The sequence below is a fragment of the Oryza glaberrima genome, chromosome 9 (genome assembly GCF_000147395.1).
Source record: "Oryza glaberrima chromosome 9, OglaRS2, whole genome shotgun sequence".
Taxonomy (NCBI): domain Eukaryota; kingdom Viridiplantae; phylum Streptophyta; class Magnoliopsida; order Poales; family Poaceae; genus Oryza; species Oryza glaberrima.
In genome coordinates this window covers 9,939,880-9,952,966 of record NC_068334.1, presented here as the reverse complement: position 1 = coordinate 9,952,966, position 13,087 = coordinate 9,939,880, and the positions used below count along the sequence as shown (strand labels likewise).

The following is a 13,087-nucleotide window of genomic DNA, read 5'->3' as shown; positions in this document are numbered from 1 at the left end:
TTGTCTCACGAATTAGTCTAGGGTTATGAAATAGGTTTTATCATTAGTCTATATTTAACACTTTTAACCCTCTGGGGAAATTGCAAATATACCACTACTTTCTCCCCCCTAACTCGAAATAGCCATTAAAATAACACGAACTGTAAATTTGCCACTAGTTTTGGTTTGGGTTGCTTCCGTTTGCCACTGCCGTTTGATTCAGGGCAAATAAGTGGAAGGAAATAATTCATAAAAAAGAAAAAAAAACATGTTAAGACCATCTTGTCCTTAGCCAATGTTGATCCCCACGATGCCCATCTCTTCCAATCAGTGCTCTTTACTCCACCGTGAAGAATCAGCTCCTTCTCTCTCTCAGAACCCTAATCCGCAAATCCCCATTACTTTCTCCATATCAAAAGCAAATCAACCAAAAAAATGGGTCAATCCCCTCAACAGCGGTGGCAGGGCCAGTAGCAGCAGGCGACAGGGGTGGCGGCGGCAAGGGAGCAGCAGCTGCCGGCGGCGGCAACAGCAACAGCTGGGTGGCGGCAGCAGTAGCACGCGTCAGGCGCAAAAAGGCAACAACAGCCAACAGGAGCACCAACAGGAGCACCATGGAACGGTACATACTCCACATAAAAAATGCTTGCGACCCTGTAGGTATGTTTATTGTGTATGCATTTATATGTGGATTTTGATTCTGAAACGATCCTTCTTGATCTACTAGCTAAAACATTCTTCATTTATATGTTGTAGGAATAGTCCGGCTTCTTAACAATTATTCTTAGAGTAAAATCTCATTTGACCACATCAGTTTTGAAGGGCAAATCAATATGTAAGCTTTTTATGGCGAATATCATTTCAATCTTGTATTTTTGGTGCGCAGGGGCATCCTTGTCTTAATTTTTTCTGAAAGCCAACATTCTAATGGTGTTAGTCTAATCTATCAATCTAGTGGCAGATATGCTGGGTTCTAACCTTTTTATGGCAAATATGCAATTACATTTTTTATAATGGCAAATCCACAATACCGGTTCAAACCAGTGGCAAATATGCATGTGGTATTTTACCTTTTGAAAGGGCTCTACATGATGTAATCATCGCTAGAGCTTCATCTATTCTAATCACTAAACTATGGATCAAAATGTTGCCGCTTGAAATAAAATGGACTAACTGATAACCGTTGCACTCCAGTCCATATCACCGGGCTGACTCTCAATTTGTACAAAAATTATACGTCACATCGTAAGTACTAGAGTTTGCACGCAGTTTAGCACACTGGCCCTAAAACATAATACGTTGAAATCATCATATATTCGCTTCTGCTTTAAAATTAACATGTTGACGACATATATTAAAAAATAACGTTTCAGTTGTTAAGCGTAGTCAAGATCTAATTAGCCAGTGTAATGTCATAACCAATGTTCTCACGAAACTGAACTTTGTGGTTATTTATCCATGATACTACTCTGCTCCAGTCTCCAGACCTGCCTGCCTAGCAAAAACACAACCTTCTACCTACTCACTAATTTAGTTTTCTGCAATCGTTTGATAATTTAGTTTAGTATATTCTCCTTAACTAGCTAGCTAGCTATCATGTCAGGGTAGCATCGATGCCAGGGAGAAAAAAAGAGAAACGAATGACTGATTCGCTAAGAGCTGCTCACTAATGTGATGCGCTCTTTCAAAGTAGGATAAATTTTACAGATCTTAAAGAAAGTTTTTGTGTACCTCGAGCTACCAAAAATTACATTAAAAATATGGTACAATGGTGTATTAATTACTGCTTTCCTTTTAATTACGCTCGTCTATAATTGGATTTTCTTCATTGGATACGATCCAGACAATTAATTTGGTGGAGGGAGTAGTTGGGCTGTTAACGGTGTGAAAGATGTGCAAGGCGAGTTTAGGAAGCGTGTGCCACTGTAAGTTTGCTCGGCCTTTTGGATCTGTTGGATAGCCTAATTAATTATCTGTCCGAAAGATAGCCTAATACTCCCTCCATACTCATAAAGGAAATCGTTTAGAATAATGTTTAAGTCAAACGTTGGGAATATAAATCATGAATAACTCTCAAGTTGTTGAGTTTGAAAATGTAAAAATTATATGTATAGTTTAGTCCTGAAAAATACTTTCATAAAAGTATACATATATGACTTTTCAATAAATATTTCTATAGAAATAAGAAGTCAAAGTTGTGTTTTGGAGACCGTGTCGCTGTCCTAAACGACTTCCTTTACGAGTATGGAGGGAGTACAAGGGCACTTTGGTGGCCCGACATTACCTATTTTACAGCAATAACTCCCATCATACACTACGCCGGACTAGGTCATCTCTGACGGGCCCAAACCCTCACCTTTGACGGGTTTGGTCTTGGTCAGTGATTAGTGGTCACTGATGACAAAATCACCTGTGACGGGTGAAACACCCGTCACAGATAACTCATCTCTGACCAGTATATAAGTCATCTCTGACGGGTTAAAACTTGTCACCCGTCACAGATGAGTCATCAGTGACGTGTCATAACTACCTGACCATCACTGATGACTAGTCTCTGACGGGTTGTAACTTACGACGCGTTACTGATGACAAAGCAAGAAATACAATTTTTGAATTTTAAACGCAACAAAACACCTCAAAAAAATATTTTGAATTTTACTAGCCATCCTATACATGGTTACACATCACTACCTACAAATTTACAATTTCACGCAATATAACTTGTATGCTAAACATGAGATTCGAACTCAAGACCACAACCTCCATAGAGAGCTCCCTTACCAACTCACCTACTCAACACATATTGACTATCCACCCAATGTTATTATTTTGTCTATGCTTGTCTGAATCATTTAACATATATTTAACACCCTAAATGACTTCAAATGAAAATATTATCAACTAAATAGTTATAGATCTCATCGTGTTTTATAACTTTTACATAGAAAATATCTTCATCCGATGTTGTTTGAAGAATTCAAATTTTCATTTTTCAAAATAGATCTCACTTTATAACATGTATTTTGAACATGTAAACTTTGTCAAATGAAAATATTTTCAATTATAATGTTGTATATTTGGTTGAGTTCTATGACTTTGATATGGGGCATGTATCCATCCATGTCATTTGAAAAAAAACTCAAAATTTTGTTTTTAAACGTAAGATCTCATCACTTGTAATGCATGTTCGGGGATGTAAACGATCTCTAATAGAAATGTTGTTAGTTATAAAGTTGTGGATATCATCGAGAGCTACAACTTTTATATAGGACATGTCTCAATCCGAGGTTTTTTGCAAAATTTAAAAATTTGAATTTTCACTCATCACTGACGGGTCATAACTACCACCCGTCAGAGATAACGTTATCTGTGACGTGTGTTAGTTAAAGACCCGTCAAAGATAACGTTATCTGTGACGTGTGTTAGTTAAAGACCCATCAGAGATGAGTGGTCTTCTCTTTTGTGATGGTTCATAATACTACACCCATCACAAATGGCATGTCATCTGTGACGAGCCATGGTTATGATCCATCACAGATCATCTGTGACGGGTTACAAGTACAAGCCGTCTATATTGAAGAGGATATTTTTTCGGCCCGTCAGAAATGACTCATCTTTGACGAGTTGCGTTGGCCCGTCACAGATAACCCGTCACTGAAGCCTGGATCTGTAGTAGTGATACTAATATTGCAAAGTTAATACAAGTAAATGTTTAGTTAAATGGACTTCTTAATTGTAAGCACCTGACAATAGGAGTTCAATTATACAAAAATATTATAGTGGAAAGGCACAACCTATTCTATATATACTTTATTAAGCCAACAAAGGCCATTATGATAGGAAAGTTTGTCTCTTACTTCAAACCAGAAAGGTCTGCAAACCCATAGACATGCACCTTATTATTGCTATCACACAAAAGCAAAGTAATCCATCACAATCCATATGCGATACGTGTGACCTTCATGATTAATAGTTTATCAAACCAACTGGAGCAAACAACCATCACCAACACAACAAAACAAAGGAATTGCTACAGCTTCATCTTGCTGATGGCGAAAAAGTGGTTGTCGAAAACATGGTATCACTCACTGTGCTTATGCTTCCCCTGAAGCCACTATCACTGCGAGCTTCCTCCAATGCAAGGCTCTCCTTTAGTTGCACAACCACAGTAGCCATCGTTGGCCGTTCAACACCAATATCAGCAGTGCATGACAATGCAGTGTCCACCAACTTCCACATTGAGCTAACATCGTAGGCACCTCCGAGCCGTGCATCGGCAACCAAACTTATGTTACCAGCAGCAATCTTCTTTTTCACAAGTTGAATGATGTGGCCTTGTCCTGGTAATATAGGAGACTCACCAGTGACTATCTCCAACAGAACAACACCAAAGCTATAAACGTCACTACTCTCCGTGAGCCTGCCAGTGTGGTAATACCTAAAACAGTCCAATATTAACAAATTAATACCTAAAAACAAGAATGGTACGTTAACACAATCTTATCAGTTTTTACATCAAACACCATTTTGTCAGCTTTACTTCCCAACTTGACAATCTCGGCTACTTTGAAATATGGTATTTGATAAAAATTCAGTTCAAAAGAATTATAAAGTATGCACAGAAATATACATACTCAGGGTCCATGTAACCTGCTGACCCAGCTGGAGTGACTGATATGTGAGTTTGTGTGTCACTAAGATAAGTCTTGCAAAGTCCGAAATCTGCTATTTTAGCCTGTAAATTTTGACCTAATAGAATATTTTGGGTCTTCACATCTCGATGAATAATTGGCAAACTGCATCCTTTATGCAAATAATCAAGGCCTACATTTATCACAACAGACGAAATTATCATAAGAATTATGTGTGTTGGACATGTATATATCAAAAACATATCGTGTTTGACATTGACAGAATTAATATTTCTTGCCAATACTTTTCACCAGTATATGATAATATGTACAAAACACACTTTTGACGATAAATCCATCGATGCCACTGTGATGTAACTATGCTTACCTTTCTTCAACACTAAAAAGGTATAAAATATTCACTACAAATATTCCACGACAACAAATAGAAGAAGGGTGTATAAAAGTACGCATCCTTTTGTTGCAGCATACCTTGTGCGGCTTCAACCACAACTCGAAGGCGTGTTCTCCAATTTAGAGTTTCACGAACATCGTTGTTACCTTAATATACGTGCAATGTGATAGTTAGCATAGAAGCAAGTAACACAAGTCCACATTCAACAAATTATACCGATCAGTCCAATAAGTTGAACTACGAAATATGTGATTATTTCCTACCAAATATTTTATGTATTTCAGATACACACTTATCATTAGAACTTTGCACAAGATATAGCTCATGTTCAAATATTGTATAGATGTAACCGTTAATCAAGTACAAGACTAAGTTTGCAATCAACAAACCTCTCAGATGATCATAGAGGCTGCCTCGAGCCATGTACTCATAAACCAATGCTAAATTATCCTTCTCCCGGCAATAACCAACCAAAGATACTAGATTCCTATGATGCACCTTTGTCAAGCTTTGAACCTATGAAATGGTATACAAAACATATAATAAATCCATAGTTTAGTGATGTTATTGTGAGTGTGACGAAATTTAAGAAAAAAATATATCCATTTTTGTTCAACACAAGTGATAGCATGCATGGTAGAGCTATATTCATTAAAAGTAATAACGAATTAGGATTTCTTTAACTTCCAGATGATCAAATTTAATACATACCTCCGCGAAAAATTCATCTAGCCCATGAGAAGATGATTCAGAGCGCATCTTGACAGCGACCTCGGTACCGTCTTCTAAACGACCGTAATAGACAAGTCCAAAACCTCCTTGTCCAATGAACTTCTCAAACTTGTTAGTTAACTTCTCAAGCTCCTTGTATGTGAATCGACGATTCTCAACTTTTTGTAGGGCATCCCCATCATATTTTCTAGTTGCTGGAGCAATCTCAAGCTCTGGTTCTCTAGGAGGATTAGCTGAGGAAACTGGTTGCAGAAAATACCAGTTATATGAGAAATATGAGATATAGTATAAACCCTAAATAAACAATAAGTTAATACAAGTCAAACAAACTAAACAGGAAACGGAGAACATACGCACCGTTCGACTTTGTCTTCCATCTCCAGATCAAATACACAAGAACAAGAGCACCAATTGCAATCACAGGAACCACTACTGAAATTGCTATGATAACTGCTTTGTTTCCTTTCTTTGTTGGCGGGGGTAGTGGATTGCACTGATCTATGTTATAATCAAGGCTGAAATCACACAAAACAATCAGTTCAGGGTTTACTCTGGTGCCAAAAAGGAGTCCTCAATGGTCATAATCCAAAAGCTCACATTGGACTGCAATATTCTGTAATTTGGTAACATATAATACAGAGAAGTCAATAAAACCCAAACCTGAAATTGAATGAGCCTTTACTATTTTGACAGAGGGCGTTAGGAATCGGTCCGCTTAGTTGGTTTCCTGACAAATTCCTATCATTACACGAAAACAAGATATGAGCAATGTTCCTTGTATTTTCTTAGGAAATAAAATAATTTGCAGGCAATTGATCTTTTCCTTCAATATGCAAGCTTAGTAGAGAACTGGGTACTGACATATAGGGATGTAAAGCAAATCACTAACATCATACACAATTACAGATATATATTATTATTAGGTAATATGGAGTGAACAGAAACCCCGGCCTCTGCATCAAATTCTATATGAAATAAATTGTACAATGAGCTAGATTGTATAACGGTGTAGCATGATTTGTATATGACACCACATCATCCAATCATTGATTGATCCATATATAAGATATAACAAAGTAAAGACAGATCATAATGGACCAAACCCCATATGAGTGGTAGGGAGCAATGCATATCGTGCATATGTAGTTGAGATTTGGTCAAAGGTCACACCATAGATATGTATCACTTTAAGGAATGAAAAACATTAAAATAGAGGATATGCCTCTCTTGCAAACAAAATGAACCAACTACATATACATACAAATACTCGAGTGCCATGAACAATGTAAAGTTGTTAGATATGGGCCCATGCAAGTTGCTGTTGGAGAGATCCCTGCATGAAAATTTTCAAACATAAGGCAAAGCATGAACCATATATGGTATAATACTGGTATATGCATCATGTTTTAAATAATACTCACAAAGCTATTATCTTCGTTGTGTTACCACTTGCATTGCTGCATCTCACACCATCCCAGCCAAGTTCTACAGGGAAACACGGATCACCCATCCAATTCTTCTTTATCCCGTACTCGAATTTAATTGCCATGATCGCATCAACTAGAATAGGAAAAATGAAGAACAAGTTTAGGGGCGTTGTTTGATTAAATTTCACAAACAATGCAGATCTAAGAATGAAAAAGAAATGCATTACTACACACATTAGAAACACGCCCAGTCGCTGATTGATCTGTTCGACTTGGGACCTGGTTCTGCTCTCGGTCTGCAGGTGCAAGGAGGGGGGCTTGCCTCCTAGGCGACACCTGGCTAGCAGGTAGCTGGTGGAGACAGCCCTACCTCCTGCATGCTTGGACGCTTAAGCTGCACAAGGCGGAAATGGAGGCAGCGCTCTGCTATGAGGAGGTAGTGGTGCTTGGTCTACACCACCTGCAGGTCACGGTGGCAAAATGATGAGGCATGTGGCGCACCGTGACTAGTGATGCACGTGGGTCGGGCTGGGTCGACCTGAGGTCCGACGCATAGTACCCAAGGAACTAAATGATGGGCCATGGTTAAGGCTTACCCATGTATCTTGCTTGACGTCTTTACACCATGTTATGTGGATTGGGCGTGGGAATGATGATTTGTTCAGATATGATGTTGTAACTGTTATTTTAGTTGAGATTGTGGAATATTGGTATTATACTAAGAAGGACCAAATAACACTTTTACCTTATGGCCTAAGACATGGGATTCAAAGTGAACTCTGGTGGGAGGATTTGTTTACCCACAATTCAATAATCAGACTAATGATGCAAACAAGACCTTTTCTTTTCATTGGTCACAGAAGTGTATTATTTTGGGAGACAATGGATTTTGTGAGATTGCGAAGTGATTAACTTTATATGACAAAAATGCATAGGTTCAAAACGAAGTGCGACAGAATGGTGGGACTCCCTAAGCTCTTTAAGGTCTCTTGCTTTGAGAAAGAAAATCTTAGGGGCCGTGTTAACCACCTGGTGGAATGTTTGGTTAGAGCGAAATCGCAGAATCTTCCAGCACATTTCACAAAACGAGTTACAAGTTGCCTTTACCATAACGGAGAATATAGGCCATCTAATTAGTTCTAGACTCTTTTGAGCTAAAGACTGTGGAGTGAGGCACAATTGTTTTATTCTGCCTCTGCTTCATGGAAGTCTGTAACTTTTCTGTACTCTTTTATTCCCTCTAATATATTCGGCAAGCCTCTTGCCGTTATCCGTTTCAAAAAAATAATGCATAGGTTGATTCAGACATGGAAGTCATGCAACAAAAAACATACAAGGGATCAAGTAAATAAAAAAGAGATTTCTTACAGTCTCTTGGTAATGTCCTTGGATTGACATGGGAGATGCGAATGTAGAGCTCTATGGCGTTAATCATCGGTGGCAGCTTGGACACGGTGGTGGCCTGAAGAGTAATGTTGTATTCACCATCATTGGACCTGTACCATCCATTGTTGCTCACAACAAAGGGGGCTAGGTACGGTGGACTGTACTGGTCGTCCCTAAGCGTGTTAAAGGAGATGTTGAACTGCCTGAGCTGGCTGTTCTGGAAGTCTGCAAAGTGCATATACACCTTGTACTCATACCCGTTGGACCCTTGGTCTTTCCATGTAAAGGCGAGTGTCGTATTGGTGCTGACCGCCTCAATGGCAGTCTGGATTACGGGTGAGGGCACAGCGTAGTTGGAAGCTAGATCGATGGGCAACGCGGTAGAAATGTTCTTCCACGTTGGGTTAGATGGCATCGGCCACCAGTACCGGTCATATAGGTCATCCTTGTACCTGTATATATTCCAAAGGTAAAGAGAAATATATAATAAATGTAATGTTGCAAAACTCAATGGGTTTAAGTCAAAATATCACAAAAAAAGTAAATTTGCCAACTTGTCACGAAAATAAAGATTTGTGATAGTATATCTAATTTTTGTGAAGTTAAACTAGAAAATAAAATTGCACTAACAGAAAAACACATATTAGATGAATATACATGAGTAGACGTTTTCAAGCTGATAAATAATACTACCTTCGTTTTAAAATATACGACTCTATTATTTTTTTTAACAAAACGTTTCATTTGTCCCCTCTTAAAAAAAATTAGTTTCATTTGTCCCCTCTTAAAAAAGTATCATTTATTTTGTTATGACTTATCACTAATTTTATCATTATAGATATTTATCTCGGACTTATGTTTTTTTATATTTGCACAGATTTTTTGAATAAGACAATTGGCCATATCAAATATATGTGAGTACAATATACTGTTAGTCTCCTAAGAGTACAAACTTTCTCTATAGTCACAAATATATTTAACGTTTAGAACAAAATTCAGTCAAATTTTTAAAATTTTGGTCATTAATAGTTTCTTAAATTCTTCGTTTATATAGATTTCACATGAAAAATTCTACTCGATCCGTCCGAAAATATAACAACTTTTAACACTCAGGATTTGTCCCAAAATATAACAACATATCCAGCAATATTCCCTTCCCAACCAATCACAGCATCTTCCTATTTAATTTTACTTACTTTCTTAAAAACCATGTCTAATTCTAAAACTTCTTATATTCTGGGACGCAGGTAGTACCATATATTATAGATTTATTAGATTTTATAAACTTATCATAATATAGAATTCATTAATGTCATAATTTTAAAATAATTTTAGAAGTTTGGCCCAATCTTGTGCTAAGCGTTGAACATTTATTATTTGATCAGGGAGTATATCTGAAAAAATATGTATCATTGGATAAAAATTGATGTATGAGATATGTCCATGTCATTCCGAGTAAAACTTTACTCATAGTAAAACTTAGATATGTGTGTATATGCAATCCAATTAGTTATTAGTGTAAAAAAGAGGGTTGCAATATATGTACTCTATAACGGAATTGTTTGAGCCCATGTTTTTCCGATCGGTCATGTACATGGACTCATTGGCCATGAGGTCCGGATAGAGGCCGCTGCCAAGCGGCCTCAGCTCCACCGACGACACGAACGGCGTAGCGCCCGGGCTGGTTCTCACGAGGCACACCGGCGCCCAGCTCGCCCACGCCACAAACAGCGCCTCGTGGAAGCCCTTGCTATCGCCGTGCACCGTGGTCCAGCGGTCCACACCGATGTACAGGTCGAACTGCAACGTCGACGAGCTGTCCTTGCCGTCGTAGTTGCCGTAGTAGAACGACATCCGGATCAGGTACTTGGCCCCGGCGACGGTGGGGAGCGAGTAGCAGTTCCGGTCCCCGGAGGGGAAGCTCCTGAGCGTCCGGTAAGGACGCTCGACCTTGCTCTCCAGATCGGCGGCCACCATGTGGTTTTCCCCAGTGTCAACGTATGAGCCGTCGGGGACGTAGAAGATGCCGTAGGTGTCCGTGTAGCCGCTGGAGCTGGATTGCAGGCCACAGTCGATGCTTAGGAAGCCTGAATTGATGGATACAAAGATTAGAAAATCGAACTGAAATGATTTTAATCTCAGTTCTCAACGAGGGAATATTGATCTGTTGTCTTAAAGAATAATCATGAAGGAGGTGAAAACATATAACCTTTCTGACCGGCGGCACCACGAGGTGCAGCTAATAACAAGAATACAGCGAAACAGACTAAGAGCCCCATTTGTCACCACTGACCAGCTAGCTAGCTTAGCTCTGAATCCCCTTGCTCTCGCTAGCGAAATTCCACATATATATACTGGTACGTGTGTAGCTGCGCATGCATTCATTGGTTACATATGTACTTGCGCTTACCTAGTTATTATATATACACATTTCTAATATTAAAGAGTATATATATATATATATATATATATATATATATATATATAGGTCCGATTTACGAATTTGCAAAATCCAACTTTCAATTTCAGCTTATGAAATAATCGAAAATTCACCTTTCAAACAGTTAGATTAGGTCAGGTTCACAATTAGCACTTAAATATACATATTATCAGATATAGTCACACGAAGATATGGTAATGTTACAGGATTTTACTACAGTAGTAATTACCAAATCAAATTAAAAAATAAATGCTATATTGTGCCTAGCTTTGTTGATGGAAATGGCTGAGTACTTGTTCTAATTCCATCTCCATAACTTTTTTTTTTAAAAAAAAGGACCAGGGAAAAACAGATAGTCGATCAGATACGTACGTGCGCTAGAACTCGTCATAGGCTAGGTTAAGTTGTACCCTAACTCTAATATATAGGGACGACTTTTTGCATTTCGCACACTGATTATTCACTAGGAAGGGTTCGCCGTTGATCATCTGATTATTCTCTACATAAATTTGTGTCAGCATTGGGCCTTTATCAATTCTAGAACTAGTCTCAACATCCCAACATGCTAATTGTATAATACGAAAAAAAAATTTATAGATAATTAATTCTGCAACTGTTATATGGCGATATATTAATCCTATAAATTATATATATAGCAGCGGTGATTTGGAGCAAGTAGAGATTATATACTTTAGACTTTTCAACATTAGACTAATTGATTGCCCTGCTTACCATTTTTTATTACAGTCAATTCCGAGAGTGCATCCTGTTTCGAGCAGTGGAAGGGGATGGTGTTCTACTATACAATAGTAGTTTGGGGGCGGCTAATGGGCGGGTGACCGCTCCGGGCGATTACCCCCCATCCTCCCTATATACTCCTTTTCCCCTTCCTCCTCCGATCCCCTTCTTCTCTTCCTACTACACAATAAATTTTAAAAAAATAAAAAAAATGAAAAAATTTATGTATAGAAAATACTATATATAAAAAATATTTGAATTCAAATTCAAATTTAAAACGGGTATGTAAACTCTTGATTTATAAACTTTGGGTTTATAAACTAATAATTGAATTCAAATTCAAATTTGAATCGAGTATGTAAACTTTTGACTTATAAACTTTAGGTATATAAACTTTAGATGCATAGAAATACTCTATATAAAAAAAATTAAATTCAAATTCAAATTTGAATCTGATATAATTTAAATTCAAATTTGAATCGGGTATATAAACTTTTGACTTATAAACTTTGGGCCTATAAACTTTAGGTGTATAAACTTTAGATGTATAGAAATACTATATATAAAAAATATTTGAATCCAAATTCAAATTTGAATCGGATATATGAACGTTTGACTTATAAACTTTGGGTCTCTAAACTTTAGATGTGTAAATTTGAGGTGTGCAAACTTTCGGTGCATAAATTTACTAAAATAGAAAAGTAATGCGGTGAAAAAAAAACCACGTGGAGAGAGAGGGGACAGGCTGAACGCTAGGGGCGATCGATCTCCCCTTAGCCTTTCCGTTCCCTTTTTCAAAATCTCTGATTACTAAGAGCAACTACAGTAATAAAGCTACTGCTAGCTATAGCCAATGTCCATGTCATCACTTATATCCAGTGCAATAGCTGGCTTCTATAATAATCAAATGTTATATATTAATTTTTTTAGGACTTTCTAGACCCACCACCATATCTCCACAGTTGTAATGAAAGCCCACAAAAATACTGTATCTCCTTTTCCTTTTTACTATAGCCTGACTCTAAATTTTGCTGTACTCTATTTTTTTTTCCTCGCCGCCTCAGATAGGATTGTGCTGACATGGATCTCCGTAGCCTATTGAATATCCTTATTATTGGACTGCTCTTAAATTTTGGTCTAAATTTTACTCCCTCCGTCCCAAAATAAGTGCAGCCATAGTTTTCCACGCCCAACTTTAACCGTTCGTCTTATTTGAAAATTTTTAGTAAAAAATTAAAAACATAAGTCACGAGTAAAGTACTATTCGTGTTTTATCATCTCATAACAACAAAAATGCTAATTATAAAAAAATTTCAAATAAGACAGACGATCAAAGTTG

At 37.6% G+C, this 13,087-nt stretch overlaps 1 protein-coding gene across 1 annotated transcript; it reads right to left on the bottom strand.

Annotated features, from left to right (window-relative positions):
* Positions 1-4,017: 4,017 nt before the first annotated feature.
* On the bottom strand, positions 4,018-10,849 carry LOC127785149 (putative leucine-rich repeat receptor-like serine/threonine-protein kinase At2g04300). Its single transcript, XM_052312571.1, has 12 exons — positions 10,780-10,849; positions 10,117-10,657; positions 8,553-9,022; positions 7,179-7,317; positions 7,019-7,090; positions 6,418-6,495; positions 6,115-6,272; positions 5,737-5,999; positions 5,415-5,541; positions 5,103-5,171; positions 4,614-4,803; positions 4,018-4,417 (listed from the first exon to the last, which is right to left on the bottom strand). The coding sequence occupies exons 1-12, from the start codon at positions 10,847-10,849 to the stop codon at positions 4,018-4,020; spliced, it is 2,577 nt and encodes an 858-aa protein (XP_052168531.1).
* Between the last annotated feature and the right edge of the window lie 2,238 nt (positions 10,850-13,087).